The sequence below is a fragment of the Temnothorax longispinosus genome, chromosome 5 (genome assembly GCF_030848805.1).
Source record: "Temnothorax longispinosus isolate EJ_2023e chromosome 5, Tlon_JGU_v1, whole genome shotgun sequence".
Classification (NCBI taxonomy): Eukaryota; Metazoa; Arthropoda; class Insecta; order Hymenoptera; family Formicidae; genus Temnothorax; species Temnothorax longispinosus.
In genome coordinates this window covers 6,765,225-6,788,503 of record NC_092362.1, presented here as the reverse complement: position 1 = coordinate 6,788,503, position 23,279 = coordinate 6,765,225, and the positions used below count along the sequence as shown (strand labels likewise).

General features: G+C 37.5%; 3 protein-coding genes across 15 annotated transcripts in view; 1 reads left to right on the top strand and 2 right to left on the bottom strand.

Moving 5' to 3' along the window:
• Positions 1 to 195: 195 nt before the first annotated feature.
• On the bottom strand, positions 196 to 1,554 carry Nd-b17 (NADH dehydrogenase (ubiquinone) B17 subunit). Its single transcript, XM_071778775.1, has 4 exons — positions 1,395 to 1,554; positions 724 to 985; positions 546 to 647; positions 196 to 458 (listed from the first exon to the last, which is right to left on the bottom strand). The coding sequence occupies exons 1-4, from the start codon at positions 1,400 to 1,402 to the stop codon at positions 321 to 323; spliced, it is 510 nt and encodes a 169-aa protein (XP_071634876.1). The 5' UTR covers positions 1,403 to 1,554; the 3' UTR covers positions 196 to 320.
• Positions 1,555 to 4,838: 3,284 nt separating this feature from the next.
• Positions 4,839 to 12,575, top strand: LOC139813315 (uncharacterized). 2 transcript variants are annotated; one of them, XM_071778759.1, is made up of 13 exons: positions 4,839 to 6,068; positions 6,173 to 6,305; positions 6,493 to 6,661; positions 7,138 to 7,310; positions 7,404 to 7,731; positions 8,147 to 8,254; positions 8,432 to 8,596; positions 8,919 to 9,125; positions 9,867 to 10,022; positions 10,131 to 10,307; positions 10,421 to 10,531; positions 11,662 to 11,762; positions 11,843 to 11,982. In XM_071778759.1, exons 1-12 carry the CDS (start codon positions 5,929 to 5,931, stop codon positions 11,730 to 11,732), a joined length of 1,938 nt encoding a protein of 645 aa, XP_071634860.1. In that variant the 5' UTR covers positions 4,839 to 5,928; the 3' UTR covers positions 11,733 to 11,762; positions 11,843 to 11,982. The 2 variants fall into 2 exon arrangements, with proteins under 2 accessions (XP_071634860.1, XP_071634858.1); XM_071778757.1 differs by having other exon boundaries at positions 4,847 to 6,068; positions 11,529 to 11,762; positions 11,843 to 12,575.
• Positions 12,576 to 17,472: 4,897 nt separating this feature from the next.
• The window catches only part of Kcc (solute carrier family 12 member kcc), a 76,296-nt gene continuing 70,489 nt past the window's right edge, over positions 17,473 to 23,279 (bottom strand). For all 12 annotated transcript variants that reach the window (XM_071778553.1, XM_071778554.1, XM_071778556.1 and 9 more), the window contains one exon: positions 17,473 to 23,147. In XM_071778553.1, the coding sequence (XP_071634654.1) occupies positions 23,056 to 23,147 (92 nt within the window). In that variant the 3' untranslated portion in view covers positions 17,473 to 23,055. The remainder of the gene's footprint in view (positions 23,148 to 23,279) is intronic.

Here is a 23,279-nt window from a genome sequence, read left to right as displayed (position 1 = left end):
TCGACCAAACTCTAATTAACTCGATGAACTCGATCGGCAGAATTCCTCACAGCAAAATTTCGAATTATATAATAAAACTAAATTAATAATTCTATTCATATCAATAAAATGATATTAATCGACAAATTAATCGCGGATTTAACTTAATGAAAAAATACCTGAGGGATATAGGACATTAATTATCAATTACAGGGATTATAATATAAGGACAATTTATTACTAATGACATTCTTTAACAACATCGTGTTTCTCATTTTAGTGACATTTAACGATGTAAATTAAATAATAACTATACAAGGAAGATATTGCGTTTTTGAGATTTATATAGGGGACTTGTCGAAATCGTTTACGTAGAATTGTTTGCCCTCCGTTTTGTATAAGGCATTCAGGTCCTTGTTGTCAGGATACATTTTTTGTCTCGACACCGTGATCTTCCATCCACCGTTCCTCGTCCAGTTCTGAAGGAAGCCGAATAATACATTTAGAATATATGACGCGTTACTAAAAGCAGGGCGTTCAGTACGTTGAAATAGATTTTTGCATACCATTCTGTTGTACTTGAGATGATAATAGATACAATAGACCGCAAAGGTACCCATTGCCATTCTGGTTAGAGTGTGCCGCAGCACGTACGCTGATGTTTTACCCTACAAGAGCGAGAAATGTTAAACTATTTCTATCACAAACGCATGTGTTGCCAAGCTGACTCTTTCTCGTTATTACAATAAACGGTTCCAGCATGTTCTGGACTTTGTTCATGGGTGCCATGTAGAATCGCCTGATCGGATTGTACATCTGTTCGTAGTAGCCCTTGGGCATCACCGGCTCCTCGGGCGCGAGTTTCTGAGCGTCCAACCACTTCTTCCTCCACGCCCGCTCCTCGTCCGTCATTCCCAGCATCCGCTCCCTTTCGCGTCCCACACGACGCACTATGGACATGGGCCTGTCCCCGTCCATGGCCTTGGTGTCCGGGATCTCTGGTACTCTAAAAAGCCAATCACGACAAATTATGACAAATTACGATAATAATTATGTAAAGCTATTGTTAATCTAGGTAGGGTAACTGAACATTATTCTAATGTTGTTTCTTCGACCTTTCTACAACATGAAAAGATTGAGCGAAGACAGCTGAGTGAAATGTTGGTTCCATGACTTTGGATAACAAAGGAATTTATGCAAACAAGTGAAATAAGATACGGCTGCTTTTTATCATAACAAATTCTTCCGCGACTGCGGAGAAAATCTGATGCTTCAATATTATACTTTAAAGTTACAGTGCATGAAAAACTGACGTATGTCAACATCAAAGTTTTGCCTCACGCATTGTTGATCTATCATATGATTAATATATATTAGAGTACAGGATTTTTGATGAATATAATAGAATAACGTACCGCGCCATGATTTTTCTGACGATTACGTGGGTTTTAAAATCTTATAAACACTGATTATCAAAACCGACAGTGAGGTTAGCTCCGCTTACGTGTTGCATAACAACATCGACATATAATATAGCACTAGACGACTAGCCTGCAAGTCTGCACCATCCTGGAACACAAAATGGTTCTCAAAATGAGAGAGATAGAGCGCATGTGCGGCCAATCTCCGTCTCTCTTCGATTCTTTCTCTTTTTCTTTCTTCTTTCCCTTTTTCTTTTCTCTCTCTCTCTTTTCTGTTTCTGGCAACTGACGAGGCAATGTTAAAATTAATAATAAAGCTATTTTTTGAAATTTATCAATATCCGTCGTCTGTCGGCATCTGAAACTTTCTCTTTTTCGTTAATTGGCTATCGTTTTACAACAACATTCTAAAACTTTTTATGGTCTAATTCCACTCGAGGAAACATGCCTTACATTAAAAGATACATATTAGTTAACACATGAAGCTATTTTTCAAAATTCAATTATCGTCGCCCGTCGGCATTTGAAGTCTCCTCTTTCGCGTTGACTACCGTTTTGCGTACAACATTCTAAAACTTTTTATGGAGTAATTTGCTTCGAGAGAATATGCCTCGCATTAAAGAACACATAACAATGTTGAAATAAACGTATTTCTCGAGATTCGTACAGTCGTACAGTATTGTTTGTCGCATTCTCTCATTTCGGAGCTTCGATTCACCGAACGCGCCGAGCGACGGCATTCGACACTACCTCTTTCTCGTTGGCTAGCATTATGCAACAGCATTCTAAAATTCTTTGTCTATAATTTTATTTGAAAGAGCATGCTTTGTCTAAAGAGGATATATCAATGTAAATATAACGGCACTTTTTAACAATTGTTTAATTCCGTACGCTGATAATATAATTTCAGAAACTATGTTATTCTCGCCAATTACCTATATTCAGTAACGTTTCGAAACTTTTTATTTTTAAATCCTTGATAAGCGTACCATTTATTAGCACTAACATTGTAATGTTAATATTTTCTTTGAATTTTGACTAAGTCCGATAATCATTACAGGATATTACATATTTCAAATATATGAAAATACAAATTGTTCGTATACGACGAAATTGATTAAATTGGCGAAAAAAATTGACAATATTAAGTGGTATACATGGGCGATTTTCGCGACAGTGAACGAATAATATAAATTTACCTTATATTATCTTTTGACGAGAACATATTTATTCCATATAAGGTAAAGGTACCAATACCCGGACATGTACCTATATCCGGACACCTTTATTATTTATAAGTATAACGCGTATTAAAATCAAAGATAAAAGTACTTTTTCTTGTAGTTTGAAACTTAAGTTATAATATCCAAACGTTTATTTTCATAAATTTATGTTTTTTTAAAGGTATCCAGACACAGACACGTGTCCAGGTATTGGTACATTTCCTATGCTTAAGTGTCTGGGTATTGGTACCTTTACCTTAATTTGAGCCAAAATCGACTCGAATTTTGGTATACACATCAGTTTCAAAGTCGGCGCGCAACAAAAATACTTAACAATAATTCATGAAATCAGCTTAAAAAAAACATTAAAAACGGCTAAAAAAGGCTAAAACGATTTTGTAGTGTTTTTCTATCAATTTTCTATCACTTTATGATTGCCGAGATATATGACAAGTGTTTTATGAAAATAAAAAGTCGCTCGGAGCACATTTAAGATCTTGCGCGCTTTCTCGTCTTAGTAATCGAAACTGGTAAAATTGCCAGTATTAATAATGACTACGTCCAATAGGGCAGATTTCAAACTAACGAGTGCTTGTTGAATCGTCTTTCTATCATTTACGGTTGTCGAGATATAAGCGTTTTATGAAAATAAAAAATCGCTTGGCGCCTGAATCCTTAAGATTTTGCGCGTTTCTTCGTCTTAATAAACGCACGATTTAAAAAGTGCTTTTTGAATCATCTTTCTGCCTTTTACGATTGCCGAGATATAAACGTTTAATGAAAATGATGAATGCGGCGAGGCACGCGATTCCTTTGGCCAGCTCGCGCTTTATTGCTTTAGTAAACGAAAGTACATATAATTGCGAGTAATATAATTAAGTAATACCAATAGGGCAAAGTATAAAGTACAAAGTCTTTTTTTAATCATCTTTTTATCATTTACGGCTGCCGAGATATAAGCGTTTTATGAAAGTCAGAAATCATTTGGCACCCGATCTTTATACGGCACGCCCGCGCTTTATCATATTAAATAAACGGAAGGACGTAATTGTTGGTAACAAAATCGAGATATTCCAATAGCGTAGAGTATAAACTAAACAGTTCTTTTTGAATCATCTCTATATCTTGGGTAGTTGCCCAGATATTTGCGATAAACGATAGGGAAGACTTTCTCGCGCCAAGCCAGCGACACATGGCCTTGACCTACTTGAGCGGCGGGACACTTTTGTCACGAGCTGTACATTGACCTACTTTCTAAATTGGCCTTGACCTAGGTCGCCGAGTCCGGGAATCCCGGCGCGCGCCGCGGCGTGCACGGCAAACGTCTATCGTAAAAATTTTGGTGTTTTCGCTATAGCGTTTGATTTTTAAGGTTTATTTTAAGTAGCGAGTAGGATGCTTTCAAAGCAGCGTCGTTTACGTTGTCACAGCTTTCTCCCTAATGATTAGTTCAACGTCCATGTTTCGTGTCGATATGTGGAGTATCACTATATAGCGATTGGATCAAAACAATGGCCGCTCTTAGGCGTCTCTCCGTGTCGTTTTACATTTGACTTTAGATAAACGCCGCGAAGAAAGACTATACCTTTTAAACTCGCATTGTCGGCGAATATTTACGGTCATAACGTCACGATGAATCTTAGGTGGTGAATAAATCTTGATTATTAATAATACATATATAGCTTGTAGTATTCTTCTTATTCTTTTTATAAATATAAAATAAATTAAATAAAAATAAAAAGAACACTACAAAATATAATATTTCCTTAATGATTAATATTTAATTATTATTATGCAAATTTAAATGTTATTATTGTTCGAGAATGCAATAACTTTAAAAATAACTCAATTTAAGGGAAAGAGGCAATAAGAGCCGGTAAATAGGCGCGGTACATAGGGCGTAAAGTTGTATATATTCTTCTTAACCGTTAATACATATAAAAAACTCGCGAACGTTTCGACCATTTTTTGTGGTCATTTTCAGCGCAATGTGTACGTAGTCACAGGAACAATTTTAACATTAAAAAATATACTATAACGCGGTAATGAGGCTAAACTACATTGCATACTGGCACGCTCCTTTAAAAATAACACTCATCATAGAACGCCGCGACTTTTTTTATCAATTCCTTTCTTATATGTTTATACATGTCACAATGTCACAATGAGCTTCAGCCGTTCTCGCAGCTTCTTCAGCAAAATCTCTTCGACAATTGATGTTTGGAGAGACGCGTGTTGATTTCAAACTCGTAATTAAAACTGGACTAAACGGAAGCCTCTATCTCACTAGCAGAGCATTGAAAAATCCAGTCACAATTTAACAATTCCGCGCAGCCAGTTAATGATAATATAATAAATGATTAATATATAATTTCCGTTTGCTGTTTCACTTCCGCCAAATGCCCGAATAAGTGTCTGGCATATTCTTTGTTTATCGCAAAACCCCGGAACTTTCATGATTCATTCGTCGCGCAGTAGTTGTCAGTCAATCATCGGTCAGTCGACGCGAGCAGTCTAAATTACGGCAAACGAAAATGTATAAACGTTAGCGATTTCCGGGATACTTTCACCACTCGGTCTACCTCTAAATTCTAAATCTTATTTAAATTTTGTTGTCGCGAATGCTTCTTCCTTTCTCACGCGCCGCGCAAACGATATCGGTTACCAGCATCTTATCGTCACTTGATATTATATAGAGAAAATATTATAGCTTAGCTCGTCGCCCTAATATTTATCGCGACGGACATTATGACCGGAAATGCTTGAAAGAAATGATCATCCTTCTTCGTGGCGCTTATCTGAAGTCCAAAGTCAAATGTAAGACGATCGATGTAAGATGATCGCAAGAAACACAAGTTGTGTGGACACTGTATACTGATATAATGCACTATATTGTAGGCGTACTTCTTGGTCCAGAGTTTGGTCCGGCATTACCGACGTGCTAGTAATCGTGTATCGGTGTGCGAGGTACATGCTTCTGCACATTTTGCAATCGTTCGTAATTCAGGAAATAAATTGCGCCATTGTCAGGTAGCATGTTGACGTTATTGTGACGTTATTTAATAATTATTTTGACGTCAAAACGTCATTTTGACATTAAAATGACAATAAATAACGTCAGTTTGCTACATGGATTGTGACACACGTTAAAAAGCGTCAACTTGACACATCTTACTCTCAGATCCGTAGACGGGTCGATCGTTCTGCTTTTCGAGCGAACGGATACGATCCGGCGTGCCGTGCAGAAACGTAAGAGATTAATCACGATCGAAGCTAACAAATAACGTAAAGAAAAGACGATAGCAATGTTTCGCTCACGAAGTTCAAAGTTGTCTGGATCAGCGGGAATGGAGTCTGCAGCGTGGTGGCTGATCGTGGCCGCCACCGTGATAATCTCGACCGGAGAAAGCCTCGAGGGACCGAACGTATGCACCCGGCAGGAAACGTAAGCATTCGGGAATCGAGATTTTAATAACTTGTTCTCGAATTTGTTCGCTCGTTAAACAGCGTTATCGTCGGTGGAATTTATGAGAGCGAGTGTCATTTTAGGTATACGATAACGGTGAAAGTGTCTGAGAGACAACCTTACACCGTGAGGGTCAGCAGTTTGTGTTGGGGGTGGCAGTATGGGTGTAGCAGTACCACGTACAGGATCGAGTACGAGACAGTCTACAAGAACCAGGTCGGTTATCTAATCCGCGTCTACGAAGTACTTTCTTATATTTTGTGGAAAGGTCTGATCTAGATTTGTGTTTTGTGCTTAATTACTGTCGCGGAGCGATAACAAGCATAGACAAGATAGCTGCGGAGAAACAATTATATCGGTGGAACGGCGCGAATTACGGTCCGTAATTACGTGTTTCTTGCAGATTGTGACGAAACAAAGGTCCGTAAAAGAATGCTGCAAAGGCTACACGGAGACCACGAAAGGCGATCGCTGTATTCCAGTGTGCTCCGAGGATTGCCGCCACGGTACTTGCATCACGCCTGACGTCTGCGAATGCGAGTCGGGATACCGCGGCTCGCTATGTGATACCAGTGAGAGCAGCTTCATTTTTATAATAATAATAACGGCGGGACATGCATTCCGGTATAGCTGGTGAAACGAATACTTTTTTATTATAGTGCACGTACTTTTCATTTGCGATGCAACAGTCCGACATTTGACATGAATAACAACGTGTTAGAGTAACACGTAGAGAGATAGCGAACGTGAAATAACGAGAATATTATTAAAGATGTTGTATTTTATAATTTAATAATAATGACACTTTGCGTTCAGGAAAGGAATTTAAAAATACATAATCGCAAATCACGAATACTTAGCGTAAACATTTTTATCGTGTTTAACAAGTTACGTTGGCGGGTTTTCCTGGAATATTTATGTCTCATATAATTATTTTTAAAAACTGATGAAAGAAATACACGGTAATTTCCTGCGCTATCGAAGATATCAGTTTATTTTATTTAAAACGGCGTGTACGGAAGGTTAATTTTAACTTTTATATGAACAGAGTGCCTTTCGGGTAAATGGGGCAGAAATTGCGAGATGGATTGCCAGAAGTGCCAGAACGGTGCCACGTGTGATCCTAGTAACGGTACTTGTGTATGCGGTGCAGATTGGATGGATGAAACGTGCAGCCAACGAGCCTGCGAGGACGGTTTTTACGGTTCCAACTGTACAAAAGTGAGTCTTTACATGCACTTCTTACAATTAGAAAGTTACTCTTAAAACTTTTACGATGTCTCGCACCAATTGCAAATTAAACTTAATTCACAGGTTTGCGAATGTGAGAAAAGCAATACGGAGCAATGTCATCCGTGGACTGGACAATGTTCTTGCAAAACGGGATGGGACGGCAAAACCTGTGACAGGCCGTGTCCCTTCTATACCTTCGGAAGGGGTTGTCAAAATCATTGCATCTGCAAGAACAACGCGCAGTGCTCGCCCATCGACGGCACTTGCCTCTGCGCGGACGGATATCGCGGAAAGGATTGCGGCGATCTGTGCCCCGCGAATACGTTCGGGGAGGACTGCGCGCAGAAGTGCGCCTGCAAAAACGGAGCCAGCTGCTCGCCTAAGAACGGAAGCTGCAATTGCACGGCTGGTAAGCGTGACTTGAATGATCACACTCGATGATTTGTAATTATAAACTTATCGTTTAGAGAAAATCTTTTAGATGCACCTATAGTTACAGAAATAAATTAGTTACAGAAGAAATAGTCAATGTTAGTATCAGGGTGAAACTTTTAGGTTTAAATGTTTGGTCATTCTTACTTTTATTTATTGTCTCCTGAAGTCTTATCAATATTATTTCACAATTATTCTGCGTAACATTTTGCATAGTATTAGACGCAGCTTTGTTTGATATTTTTCGTACACGTCAGTAACTTTCATTGCTCATCTGTAGAACTTACCATACTTCATTTATTGAAGTCTCGCTAGTAAACGTATTTTCGATGAAGATATTCGACATCGCTATAAGTACGACACAAATTTCACGTATCTCTTCGACATTTTAGGATGGGTCGGTATCTTGTGCGACCGTCCGTGCGATGACAAATTCTATGGCAAGGATTGCGAAGGCAAATGCAACTGCTATAATAATGCAGCCTGCCACCCGCAAAATGGTAAGGCAATCGAGTAGTGACTATTCCGGTTCGATTCTTCGCGATAAAGATAGTAAAATTTTACATCAATATCGTTAAAAAGTGACATACAAAGAAATACGCGACGAATTCCTACCTTTAAATTCTTTCTTACTACTTGCACAGAATACATGTTATCTTAAATCTAAATAAACGCAGGCACGTGCACGTGTGCGGCTGGCTTCATCGGTACACTATGTCAGGATCGTTGTAGAAAGGATTTCTATGGAAACGGATGTAATCAGAGATGCGACTGCGTCGAGGAGAACACCGTAGACTGTGATTCCGCTACCGGGTATTGCAACTGCAAGCCGGAATGGCGAGGTTTGTTGAATTAATTTTCGCGTCAATTTAGTCGTCAATCAAAAATTTTTTTCGTCAAGAAAATCAACATGTTACGTTATTGTTGAATCAATAGAAAAATTATTGTTAAAGCGATAGTGAACAAGATTATTCAAAAACGTACTCAATAAGAATAGAGAGTCAAATTGATATTATTTTGTTTTTGTTCTTGTGTATAGCTGTACCGCATATATTGTCAATTGAATAATGGTATTGTAATATAAAGAGTAAAGAGAAGCGATAGCGTGTGAAATGCCGCAGAGAGCCGTTTCTCGAGATGGATTTTGCTCTAACGTTGAAACAGGAATACGATGCGAAACAAAGTGTCCGGAAGGTCTTTACGGCAAGAATTGTCATTTAAATTGCGAATGCATGCACAACAGTTCGTGTGATCCCACGACCGGAAGTTGCGTCTGCGCCAAGGGCTGGGAGGGCTTTGAATGCTCGCAACCCTGTAGGGAAGGATGGTACGGGCTGGGGTGCAGAGAAAAGTGCCCGGAGAAAATGAACGGTAAAGCGAAGATCCAATATCCAAAATTTAAACGCATGACATCGTTTGAGTGTAACACATTTAATTCGCATGTTTTTTGAACCGATTAATTGTGTTTCGTAGGCAACATAAGATAAATGTATTATCAGTATCACACCTTGTGGCAGATTGCATTATGCTTAATATCTTAATTTTGAATGCAATGTTATTCTTGTAACATATCTCAATAAGTTCCTATTTTTCTGATGCATAATCGGTCAGTCTCTTTCAAGAAACATATCTTTACGTAAGTTTGCCCATCTGCCGCGACATACATTTTGATATATTACAATCGGAAAGAAGTTGGGTTAAATTGTAAGATCAATTCTTCTGCTTGTGATGGCATTGTACATCCGGAGATATAGATAACATGCTTGGATGTGGGTTTTTTTTTTTTATTATGTATATACAGTTATTCGAAGCTAAGAATAAATAGTTTTAACTTTACTTGCGCAAACGCTGACGCAAATAGTATGCATATAATAATTCATTTTGCTCTTTATCACCAGTCACTTTTATTGTCAAGCACTGAATGATTTTATTGATTATTAGATTATCTATCTTACATTCGCGCGGGTTAAAGCAAAAGTGGTGAAAGGTTTAATAATAGTTATAACGAACGTGTTACTATAAAAATCAACAGGCGATATATAAAGTTTTATTCATAGGAAACTTTTTTATGTTATCGCGGTAAATTCTTAAGTATCACCATTTTTTCCTTAGAAAATATGACTTGCAATCACGTTACCGGCGAGTACGTTTGCCGTACGGGATACCTGGGTCTCACCTGCGAACATCCGTGTCCGCTCAATCGTTACGGGTTAAACTGCGCGAATCACTGTCACTGTAAGAACGGCGGGGAATGTCATCACGTAACAGGCAAGTCGAGAGCTCGCAAGAGAATCTTCCTGAGATATACATTTGTCTAAATGCGTCTACTCTAATTCCTTTTATTATATATACCGAGGTGTATTATTTTCTAATAAGGTGTATGCCAATGTCGACCTGGCTGGCAAGGCGAGTACTGTCAAACACCCTGCACGGAGGGCACTTACGGCGTTAATTGTACACAGCATTGCAAGTGTCAGAACAACGGTAAATGCAGGCTTAAGGATGGCCATTGTCAATGTCCGCCGGGATGGACCGGGACCATGTGTACCGAAAGTAGGTTTAGCTACCGAAAGCTGTAGACTGTTACTATCAGAAAGGAATGATGTACCAAACTATATGTTATATATTGATAAATTATATTTAAATGCAACGCTTGCCGATTGCAGTTTGTCCCGAGGGGTACTATGGTCACCATTGTTTGGAGATTTGCGAATGTAAAAACGAATTCTTCAGGTGCCATTCAGTCGAGGGTTGTATTTGCAGGCAAGGGTATACAGGTACTTAGAGTACATTTAAAAAATAATAATAATAACCCTATTCGCTCCAACCATGCCTTTCGTGTCCCACGAATTTCTAACAATCGTTTGTTCCGGAAAACAAATGATCGTGGGAGAATCCCCTCCACGCCGGAAAAAAGTTATTATGGCAGGGAACCTCAGGTAAAAATTTCAAAGTCCTAGCTCATTTACTCTCGAAACGGGAACAATCAAAATCTCGGTGGGACACGAAAGTGCATGGTTGGAGGATTACGTCAGTGTTGTGTGAAAGGTAAATGAGCATTTTTTTCGATAAAAATGTATTTTTGTGTATAATTTAACCGTATTTAAATATTTTTGTCGTTAAAAAAAAATTTAACATTCTACAGAGGTCTATTATGGCTCAGAGGCAGGTGGAAGAGGTGGGGAGAAGCTACGATTATTTTTAAAAAATTAATTTTTTTACATAAAAAATATCTGTCACACTTCAAATACGCCTTTTCTTATTCAGAAATTCTTTTTCTAGCATTCTTTAAGTCCTTAAAGTCCTTCTGTACCATTTAAAAATTACCAAATTTGCGGCGACGAAATTAAGTATTCCTATTTAATTAATAATTATCTCATATTTTTTTTCTCATTTGCACTACTTTTAGCTTTAATTTGCGTTTTGGTTCATTAAGCTTCGTCAATTTGTTCGTGAGTTATGATTTTTTAAGTAAAACGAGTCGTAACGTGTGTTTGTCAACATATAATTGTTGTAAACAAATATTTAAATAAATGATTTCCAAATGTTCTTTACATTGATTTTTAGTCGAAGGTACAAAGATATTATAATAATTTTTGGGGAATTTTTCAAAGCTATTAACATTATAAAAAACACGTGGGACTCGAAAGTGCATGGTTGGAGGATTATTGGGGCGAAAAAAACATTGGAGCGAATAGGGATAATTTTGCATGAAGAATTGAGGTTTTTTCGGAATTGTACAGTGACTTAATGTGACTGAGAAATTATTCTTAGGTGAGAATTGCGACGAACAACTGTTCTCCCGTAATATCCAAGAGAAAGATATAAAGGATATTCTCGCAGGCGTATTTGCGATTATTGTTATAATTGGCGCTTTGTTAACTGCATGGATGTATCGTCGTCGTAGAATGGCTGTCAAGAACGAGATGGCTCAAGTGCGATACACGGCTAAGTCTGAGAAGGATAAATTCGACATAAGTAGCTGTACCGACGAAGACGATTCCGAAGGTACGACATGTTTATTAACGACAAAATAAAGATAATTTTACACGATAATTACATCAACTTATATAGATGTTACTACTCAGGAACGTTCGGTCAGCGATACTATCTGCAGAAGAAGGACGATCATGTAAGAAATTCAAATTTGAATGTGTATCACAACGAGATAAGCGGCATGAACGACAAAAGAGTCGAGCACATCTATGACAAGATTAAACAGTCGCCGCTAAGGGCTGGATGATAAGACAATATTCCGAGTCGGACGCCAATTTTTTTTGGACAAAGTATTCTGTTATTTTAAAAAGCATAATATAATTTAAAAAAATTAAATATCATGGTAAACATAATTTTTTGTGCTCATTAACAAGTTCTTTTACATTAAATATTTTATTATTCTATTAAGTACGATAGAAGAATTAAATTATATATTTATGTGAGAAAGGATTAAATTTTATATGTATAAATTCACGCTCACTTGGCACGATGTCTGATATCACTACTTTTATAGCAAAAATAGATTAAAACAATAATGTTTCAATCGCGCAATAGCTACGGACAATAGGGCGCGAACACTTGGCGTCTTTTTCTTAACTTTTTTAAAAAGGTTTTTATGGTATATGGTCGATGAACTTTATTTGCGAAATATTGATAGGAATATAAGGTGTGACACGTGACACGATTATCATTGTCTGATTTGATGATATTTTGTAAAAGTCTGGACCTGCAGTTGTTAGGTTCTTATTAATCTCATAGCGACTTTTTATGGCGTATTTTCTCTGTATATTGTCAATGTTTAATATTAAATATTTTTCAAATAAATTAACGCGAGTTTTTCTTCTTTTCAACCTTTATATTCACAACTGTGCAAAGATTTAAGGTTCGTTATTGTGTTCAAAGTTTTATTAAAAGGTTGGTTAGAATTATATTTGATTTTTGTGCCGCATTTTTTGTGTTAGCATGAATTATTCAGAAAAACATAATTAATAACAATATTATTAATTATGCATCCGTAGAGAGACGCTAGAAGATAATAAAAGTTAATAGAAGAATAAACTTGGATAATAAGATATCCGAAACTCAGGTTTCACACCGTCCGAAATCTCGGAAAATTACTCTTGATATATTAGCAAAGCATCTGAGGCAAGAAGGTCGTCGTAGATATTCCGAACGAGGGTGTTGCCACCCCACATTGTCTCCTCGTACCTTTGCGATTGTCGAGATACAAGCGTTTAATGAAAATAAAAAATCGCTTGGCGCCCGAATCCTTAAGCTGCGCGCTTTCTCGTCTTAATTAACGATATAGTAAATAATTGCCAATAATAAAAGTGAGCAATTCTAATACAGTAGAGCACGATCTAAAAAGTGCTTTTTGAATCATCTTTCTGTCGTTTACGATTGCCGAGATATAAACGTTTAATAAAAATGATGAATGCGGCGGAGGCACGCGATTCTTTTGGCCAGCTCGCGCTTTATTGCTTTAATAAACGAAAGTACATAATTGCGAGTAATATAATTGAGTAATTTCAATAGGGCAAAGTATAAAGTACGAAGTCTTTCTTTAATCATCTTTCTATCATTTACGGTTGACGAGATAGAAGCGTTTTATGAAAGTCAGAAATCGTTTGGCGCCCGATTTTTATGGCACGCGCGCGCTTTATTATGTTAAATAAACGGAAGGACGTAATTGTGTTAGTAAAAAAATCGAGATATTCCAATAGCGCAGAGTATAAATAACTAAACAGTTCTTTTCGAGTCATCTCTATATCTTGGGTGATAGCCCAGATACTTGCGATAAACGATAAGGAAAACTTTCTCGCGCCAAGCCAGCGACACACTTGGCCTTGACCTACATGAGCGGTGGGCGCGGGCGGCGCGGCGGGACACTTTTATCACGTGTTGTACATTGACCTACTTTCTAAATTGGCCTTGACCTAAATCGCCGAGTCCGAAAATGCCGGCGCGCGGCGTGCACGACAACGCTACCGTTGTTTTTACTCGGCGAGAAATTCGGCGCGCCGAAAATGTGACAAACGACACTAAAGAAATCTCGAGAAATGCGTTTATTTTATCATTGCTATGTATCCTTTAAGGTGGTCCTTTCGCGGACCCAGCTAGTCAAGTAACAGTCCGTCATGAGGTAATTGAAAACAGACATATTGACAAACATTACACAACATCCCAATAATTATAATAATATAATATGATTTTACACGCACGATTTAATCGTATTTAATTATTTACTAATTAAAAAAATATCACAATAGTAGTGCGGTTGGACTCGATTTAGGTTAGGTCAGGCATAACAGTACGAGTAAAGCAATATGCGATTGGACCACTACTTATTTAACCTCATATATCAGAGCAAAACATTCGGCAAGCCTTTATTTTCAAGGTATGTACGAAATCCGGAAACTTCAGGAAATATTTTAAGACATGAATAATGTATTCATCTGATCGCTAAGTACATGTATTATTCGTTGAAAACCTCGGACGTGGCGATTTGCATCATTCTATCTTTCTCGTTCATTAGATGTAAACAAGGATAGAATGACAATGGCACGCTCCGCGAACGCACATTTAGAATGACTTATTTCTTGTAAAGTGTCGGTAACCTCACTTGATTTTTCGTACACATGCCCCTTATTACTGTATATTTAACATATATCAAATTTAGGTACCTATCTAATACTTGTTCTCACGAAAGGACCACCTTAATGCGAAGTATGCTCTCTCAAACAACATTAAACGATAAAAAGTTCCAGAATTATTGTTGCATAATGCTAGGCAACGAGAGAAAGGAGCTACCGTTGTTTTCACTCGGCGAGGAAGTCGGCGTGCCGAAAATGCGACAAATGACATTAAAGAAATTTCGAGAAATACGTTTATTTTAACATCACTATGTACCCTTTAATGCGAATCATGCTATCTCGGACAAAATTAGACGCTAAAGAGTTCGTCGCATTTCGGAGTTTTTCTTTTTCTCTAACTACCGCCCGATAGCATTCGGCGTTATCTCTTTCTCGTTCGCTAGTATTATGCAACAGCATTCTAAAATACTTTATCGTCTATAATTTTATTTGAAAGAGCATGCTTTGACTTAAAAAGCATATATCAGGGTAAATATTACGGCACTTTGTAACAATTATTTAATTCCGTACGCTGATTTAAAACACTTCGTTTTTTTTTCCGCTAGTTTACTTTATTCACTAATGTTTCGAAACGTATTATTTTTAAATCTTTGATCAGTATACCATTTATTGGCACTAACATTGTAATGTTAATATTTTTTATGTATTTCGACTAAATTTGACAATAATTACTAATAGGATGTTATTATATTTTTTAAATGAAACAAAAATGCAATTTTTAATATACCGATGAGATAGATTTGAACAAAGCTGTCCTGTCCATAAAATAGTTTTATAAAAAAGAGTAAATTTGCAATATTTAATTTGTATTTATTAATTAATAAAACAGATGCTTTATTAAAATATTTAAGGAATACTTCGTTGTTTGAAGAAAACATGGTCATATTACAGTTGATTTGTTATCGTTTTATTGCTAATTTTAAAAAATATGTTGCTACATTTTGCGTGCGCGTAAATTATACATACATGTATGTACATATCGCTGTGCACTTGGCATAAGATACTACCGTGTCTTTTAATAAACAAATGTTATTAATAACACAATATTTTAATATTTATTATTAAGTAATAGCGAGAAATATATATAATGTATTCGTCGAGACGCTTGAAAGATCATAAAAATGTGAGAAAAATAGTTTTGGGTTATGAGGAAAGCGAGAATCTCGAGTTTGCAGTCGTCTGTAATTTCTCAGAAATCGCTCCTGTTACGCGGGAAGCATGTTGAGCGAGGAAGTTGCAGGAGGTATTCGAACAGCGCGCAGCGGCAAAACGAGTTTGCAGTCGTTTGTAATTCCTCAGAAATCGCTCCTGTTACGCGGAAGCATGTTGAGCAAGGAGGTTGCAGAGGTATTCGAACAGCGGCACGCCTACCCCCACTTATTAAGGTGCGAATTCATGGGACGCTCGTTTCAGCGTATCGCGAGATCACGTGATTTCGATCTGACGCTAGCGTCAAGCAAAGAAAGCTGGATTTTCTCAGCTTTAAGCGTCAAAGCCAAAGCAGCGCGAAGACGCCGAAATTTGACGCTGTTTTCCTTTTCATGAATTTCAATTGCCCGGCGTCAATTGTGGTCATGCGACCCTTGCCGCTGAAATGAGCGTCGAGCGTCAGCATGAAAAGGCACCTTTACCCGTCGCCATTGGAACGGCTCGCGGTGCAGATACCCCTCCCACGGCCAATCAGAGCGCTGGCGGGTATGCTTAGAGGGGTCAGAGGCTCCCGCGCTCTGACCAATAGCAGCGTGACTAAGCGGCGGCAATGTGCGGAGCCATCACCTTCGCTTAGAATACCTCCGTCAACCTCCTTGCCTAACATACTATGCTAATACTTTCGCCGATTTAAATGGAGTTTTTGACATCGAGAATCGCCATTTTCGCCTAACCTCGTAATAGAATATGTATGTACTTTTAACAATTTTTATAATTTTTCGTGTGTCTCAACGAGTAGATATATATATATATTCAAATATTTTTTATTATTTAATTATAGTCTAACATTAAAATATCTATTTTATTTAATTATAACTATGTTTATTAATTAATTAAATTATTCAAGATGTAGCAACTTATTTCTAGTAAAACATATAATAGCATAGCAAATAGCGATAACTCTATGATATACGTGATCTTCTCAAATAAGTTGCGCGCACAATCCGCTTTCTATCTTCAAATTGTTAAAATTATATTTAATCTAATCAACTTTTATTTGTAATATCAAAGCTTGGTCGTTCTAACTTCTAACCATGCTTGCACGTACGTAATACTCTACACTAAATATGTGTAAAGGATATGCCTTGTGCAGCCATTCTGAGAAAAGGAAATAAATTAATTGATATGTATTAACAATACTTACATTCTTGCCTCCTCTTGTTTTCCATTATTGTACACACACACACACACACACACACACACACACACACACACACACACACACACACACACACACACACACACACACACACACACACACACACACACACACACACACACACACACACACACACACACACACACACACACACACACACACACACACACACACACACACACACACACACACAATATATATATATATATATATATATATATACATATACATACGTATTTAATAATAAAATTTAATAATTTGTAAGAATATTAATTTTTTTTCATACATCAAACAGCAAGATTAATAATTTTGTTTGTCTTAATAAAATATAGGTGTTAAATCATTAAATTAATCAGAGTTTGGTCAAAATCATCCTTAAAAGCCCAATTTTAATTTAATTTTAATTTAATTTTAAATTATATTAAATATTCTGTTCTGTCTCTCTCTAAACGTTGTATTTTTATAAACGATATCTTTATAACTCTATTTACGTGCGTCTAACATATATACTTTTGTATTTTAAAAGAAAAATTAAATTATTATACTGCGATAAAATAACAGAATATAAATGAAATAATAATCGTTTATAGAAATATATAAAAATAGCTTGATAATAACAGAGGTAACAATATAACAATTTTTTTATATAATAAGAAAGTAAACTACGATTCGAAGAATGACGATGATATAAATCGATACATTTTGGTCATAAGTATATTATTTATTTATTTAATCGACTCTCTCGCAGTATATTTGTTCATTCATATACTTTATCTTTCGAAAATCAATTACAAGTGTCATCATCTATTATCTAAAGGATATAGGTAGGTAAGTTACAGGCTTTTTTCACAGTATTGACTCTATATACTATCCAGATGTGACTAAAATCTGTATCTACAAATATGTTATCTCGTATCTCGTATGTGTGTACAGGGTGTCTCGCAACCGTATTTCACTTCCTCCTAACGACAGTTACGAGCGGCGTTTCGCGACGCCGTAATTCAAGTAACGTTAATTAAAAAACAAACTTAAGCGCACGATAATTCGTGGATGAGCCTGTACGGAATGACGTACATCGAGTTTCGTTCGTCCTGCGAAATAATATATACAATTATATGATCGATACAATGTACGCGTGTGAGACCATTTTAATACTTCAAAATCGCATGTTCTTGTCGGCAAGATTACCTCCCGTTTATCTCTCTGAAACGCACTTCTTCAATTTCGCCTGTTGCAGTATCTATTGTCAAGAGAAAGCTTTGCAGACACCTTGTATACATATAGTATACATATATATAATATATATAATATGGACCAGAAAAGGCGGGATCTAGCAGGGACGCGTCGATGAATTTAGGATTACATTTTCCTTAACGAATACTTCAACCGCATAAGTACACAGGTATTCAAAACTGAGACTAACAATAAGTACGTTCGATAAGTTACATGTTAAAAATACAAGCGACAAAGTCTTACTCGTTTATGCAAATCTAAAGTAAAATACTTAATGTGAAAGAATGTCAAGGGAAAAATTATCTCAAATTCGAGGACGCTCTCCGTGCAACTCCCATTTTCTCGCCTCAGGTCCGCTCTGTATGTATATTTAATAACATCTTTATTTCTCTATATCAATATCTCATTTTTTTTTCTTTTCTCTTTCCCGTGTGGGAGTCAATAAATATATTTTCTTTATTCGAGTCCCAAGGGCAGAAAGAAATCGTCGCAGTTTCTTGAGTGAGAAGTAAGTCGTGTGTATACCTCCCGTCAGGAGCTTTGGTAAAAGATTTCTATTTTTCTTTCTTTCTTTTTTATAATCGGTTATACGATATACGTTAAAAGTAGATTTATACTTGATTTGACACATATGATTGAGGTTTCGAGCAAGTTTGTCCGCTGCTTAACTCGCATCTCACAGCCTAGAGGTGATTTAAATCCAGAGCGCGGCCCCATTTTAAATGGAACGCGCCGCAAAACGCCGCACTATACCTCGACAAATGCCAACTCATTAACAGCCGAAGTTGCACTTCCGTCGCCCGAAATTTACGTTCGAGGATTCACGACAAAAATAATTCTCAAAGAAACTTTCTCCGAGACCGCGAGAAAAGCGCCCCAGGAATATTCGAACAGAGTTCTCTCCGAAGAAGATATTCTTCGGAGAGTACTCTAGGTATATTTCGAGGATACTCCGCGAAGACGAGAATGTCTCGCGAATGAAACTTCGCATATTCTCTGGAGGAAAGAATATTCTCGCGCTTTATATATCATTGCTCGAAATATGCCGCGGAAACAGAACAATCATCTCCACAACATTCAGACTCTCTGTCGATCAACGGGTAAGACGAGCAGTTGCATCGCGGTTCGACTCTCGCATTTATTTCACCACCTGAAATAGCTATCTTATCTTCTATTTTGCAGCAGTGGGAACTCCTTTATAGCCAAAGTATTGTGCGCATTTTTTCTTTATCTATTCACAAAGGGTCGCATCGGTGATTCACTGTGTTTTTCGCCACAGCTCGCTTGTTCAGTCTTTTGCGATCTATCTACAAATGCAATTACAAGGAGTTACTCTTGGTAACGGAGATAGAGTATCCCGAATGCGTTCCAGGTACCATTCTGTTTCCGCAAAGTGAACATAAACCGCAGACGCCGGTCGCATCTCCGCGCCGCTGCCGATAACACACACTATTAGCCGAATAGGATGAAAACGGTGTTAGTCGTCTTTATACTATCGAATTTCACTATTAAACTAAGGAGAGCGAAGGATCAAGGAGCAGCCAGACCACCTCAGAGTTTTCTCTAATTTTTGCCTCGCACCGTTTTCATTCTCACCAGCCAAATATATGTATATGCATTCTATATATATAGATATCACACGTACGCGTACGTTTGTGTGCCATGTGGTCATTGTGCATTTAAAGTAAATACGACATAGTAAAATATTAAAGCGGCAGCAGAATACTGCAATACTGTTCGATCTCTGTGTAAAGGACACTCTCATTTCCTTCTTCATCATTTATCCTCTTTCCCTCCTTCACATTCTTCTTTAAATCCTTTACGATAAACACGCGATCGTTTTTTTTTTACTTCTTCCTCCTTTATCTTTTATCTACGTGTTTATGTACAACATGTGTATAGCGATTTATCCGACAACAATCCGACTTGTATTCGCAATAAACTTTCTCATAATGTCAACATGTCTCGTATAAACTATGCAGTGCCAATACCTATCGAGTAAGATAAGTACACATAAAATATATGCAATTGATAAGTAACGTAATAAAATTATGAAGTACATGTCGTAAACATTGTGGACGAGAGAGAGATATACATACATATATATAGATGGGAGAGAGGCAGATAATAATGTATATGTATATATGTTTCCTATACATTTAGAGTCTCTAGGTACCCAACTCTGTTTCCGATACTCGTCTGTCGTGATCAAATCGATGTGAATATATATTGCTTGCATATATCCGTCGTGGTATATATCCGAACTGGTGTTGAGACGAGTATTTCGCTACGCTTCCGATGATTGTTTCGCGAAGTCGAGGATCAAATCGTGAAATACTCTACGTTGATACGACGCCTCTTTTCTTCTTTTCGCTTCAGGATATCCGACGCGATTCAAATCCGCGTCGGTGTTACGAGTTTGAAAGTGAAACAATTCAACGCGTGGGATATATATATATAGGAATCTCTTCTCCCCCATTAATGTAAATATTCTTTTTTGTCTACACTAGCGGGTCAGCAGCGATATCGCGTTCGCGCTCACCCATTTTTTAATCCGGTACACTTTCATATGGTATAATCAAAGACTTCACGATTGTTCTTTTTCTCTAGCTACAGGTATTGCAGGACAGTGCATGTACTTTACAATGAACAATGTGAATGTACATACATATGTACATATATAAGAATGCACCTGAAACTATCATGCTTTTATTTCCTCTCAAATGACGTCAAACTTTCAATGAAAATTCAATGAGATTCAATTTATTGTGTATTGCAATATTTTAATTTTCAAATATTCTTTTCTCAGTGATATATTAGGTAATTAAATATTTGATAGAATCCAAAAGTTAATTAGAAAACGAAAATCGTTATCTGTATAAATCCTCAAAATTAAATTTGCCCAAATTTAGCGAGTTAAAGCTATTTTATTTTTCTGATTTTGGGAACAATCAGATTTTAATATCTGTGCCCGAGAAAAGACGCGATAGTTTCGACACATCCTATATATACGGTCAAACGACATATTTCATCATTTCGATTGTTTCGCTAGTTGCAACAACTGCAGAAATTTGACAAGTTGTGTGGTGCGTAATCCCGCATAATTCTTAGCACAATATAACTTACTCACGGACACTGATTAAGTAGTATTAAGTCGATAAATATTACATTGAACGCTAGTCTCGCAGTCATCTCTTTCTCAGTTTTTTCGAGATTTTTGCTCGTCAAAGGAAGCTCAAAGAAACGAATTATTTGACACTAAATAGACTTTAGCGTCGCTTTGATAGTCAGAAAATTAAAATAAAGTTTGATCGTTTCAGGAATAAAAGCGATTTAAATAAAATTAATTTCTCGATTTTATGTCGGCGCTAAAATTAGCGTCAGATCGATATTCTAAAAATTAACATCAGTTCCGACTGTTTTTAGAGATGAAAATGATCTTGATCAGATTAATCTTTCTTTCCTCTTTCTCGGCAAAGAATGTAATTTAATTTACCACAGTCTCGTTGAGATAATTTAATAAAAACGCGTCGATTTGTCGACGATGTCGAAGAAACTGAGAGAAGCGACTACCGGCGTGATTATTTCGCGCTCGCTGATTAATTAGGTATATTAGAGAAGGCCTATCTAAATGAAGCGCGGCCGGAAACGGGGCTACGCGCGAAACGTGACATGCACACGACGACATTTAATGCGATTAGAATTACTTTACATACGCTAGCGCTATATATATATTTTTTTTTGTTTCTCTTCGATGAGATTCGGTAAGGATCGCCGCGCATTTTGGCATTGAGTCTTTCGGGTTGCACTCCTCGCGTCACGATTCAACTTCACTTGGTGTTATCGATTAAAAGTGGTAGTGGCATCTTGGACCGGTAGGCCTTAAAGACGATACAAACGCGCACGAATGTGTGTCTGTATATATGTTATGCACGCGCGCGTGTATATAGGCCTGTTTGTTTTAGCCTAACTTCTTGCACAGTTCATCTTTTCGCTTTTTCTCTCCAATGTGAAAAGAAAAAGAGGAAACATAAACTGTGCAAGAAGTTCAGCTAAAACGAACAGGCCTTATGTGTGTATGTGTGTGTACGTACGTAGAGATTCCCGCGCGAGACTGGAAAAAAGAGCAGAGTCAATCCCCGAAGGAAATGCAATAATATTCGACACACTCGTCGTCGTCGTCGTTTTCTATTATCAAATACACACATATATATATAATCATAATAAAAGTCGGCGCTATCCTAGGCTACTCTAGATTCACCTATATCAAGCAATAAAATTATATACGTACTTACTACTCTTATTCTTTCCCTAGTAACGACAATGCATGTAGAAAAATGAGCCTCTCGCGTCTTTGGTTAAACGCGAAGCATTTAGAAAGTAGTCTGGCAGTGGTTTCGTAGATGCTTCGACCTTAGCCTCGGACCAAATTTTGATTTTTCCCCCTTTTTTTTTGCCATTCTTACTTTTGCTCTCTCTCTCCCTTTCGTTTTAGACGTTTTTAGCTATCAGTTGCAAGAAATTGAATCGAAGTGACGTTTACTTGGAACTCGGGTCTCATTGAGCTACAATTTTTTGTACCGGCAATTTCCGAGAGGTGCACGGTGTACTTTGTCCGGCGAGCTCGGCCGAGCTTAACAGGCTGTCGAATCTGAATCTGAGCAACCCGCGCTACCGTATGTGACCCCCTGACGCGTACATATCTGACACATAAACCCGCACGTTCTACATTCAGAAATTCATTTAAAGAGAACCTTTGGCATCATCGCTTTTGGCTTCATCGTTCAGACGACGAGCGGTCACGTCGCGGTCCACATAATAAGTCGGCTTCAGCTGAAACTTCGTCTTCCGTGTCCGATATGAACGATCGTCGTCGTCGTCATCATCATCCTCTTTTCCTTAACAACTTTCAGAGCGCGCAACGCAAGTGGCTGCGCAGACAATGGCACAAGAGCAGTATATTCCTTAGAGTAGTGTCGTTTAGGTCACTGAGAAGTAAACTAGAGCTCTGCTTCCGCAAGGCAACGGCATCAATTCCCGTCGCTTCAGTTCACGAGTAGATGGTGATCACCTCCCGTCCGCTACCCCGCACCATCAATACTCTTTCCAAGCCTTCAGTGAGCACCTCGAGGAATTCCATATCTAGTTTTCGAGGGTTAAGGAAGTTTAACGGTCTCTTTTATTTTTTTCATATCTACTATATTTCTCCTCATATCTGTAATTGATTAATTTGAAATCTACTTATCAAATTATATATAGCTAACAATTCGTATC

Excerpts from the sequence above, each read along its gene's own strand:
- Nd-b17 (XM_071778775.1), bottom strand. Across the intron at positions 648-723 it reads ACATGCTGGAACCGTTTATT|GGTAAAACATCAGCGTACGT; the intron begins GTAATAACGAGA and ends TCGCTCTTGTAG. Across the intron at positions 459-545 it reads ATCTCAAGTACAACAGAATG|AACTGGACGAGGAACGGTGG; the intron begins GTATGCAAAAAT and ends GGCTTCCTTCAG.
- LOC139813315 (XM_071778757.1), top strand. The coding sequence starts at position 5,929 with ATGTTTCGCTCACGAAGTTCAAAGTTGTCTGGATCAGCGGGAATGGAG. Across the intron at positions 10,532-11,528 it reads TTGCAGGCAAGGGTATACAG|GTGAGAATTGCGACGAACAA; the intron begins GTACTTAGAGTA and ends AATTATTCTTAG. Across the intron at positions 11,763-11,842 it reads CGACGAAGACGATTCCGAAG|GAACGTTCGGTCAGCGATAC; the intron begins GTACGACATGTT and ends GTTACTACTCAG.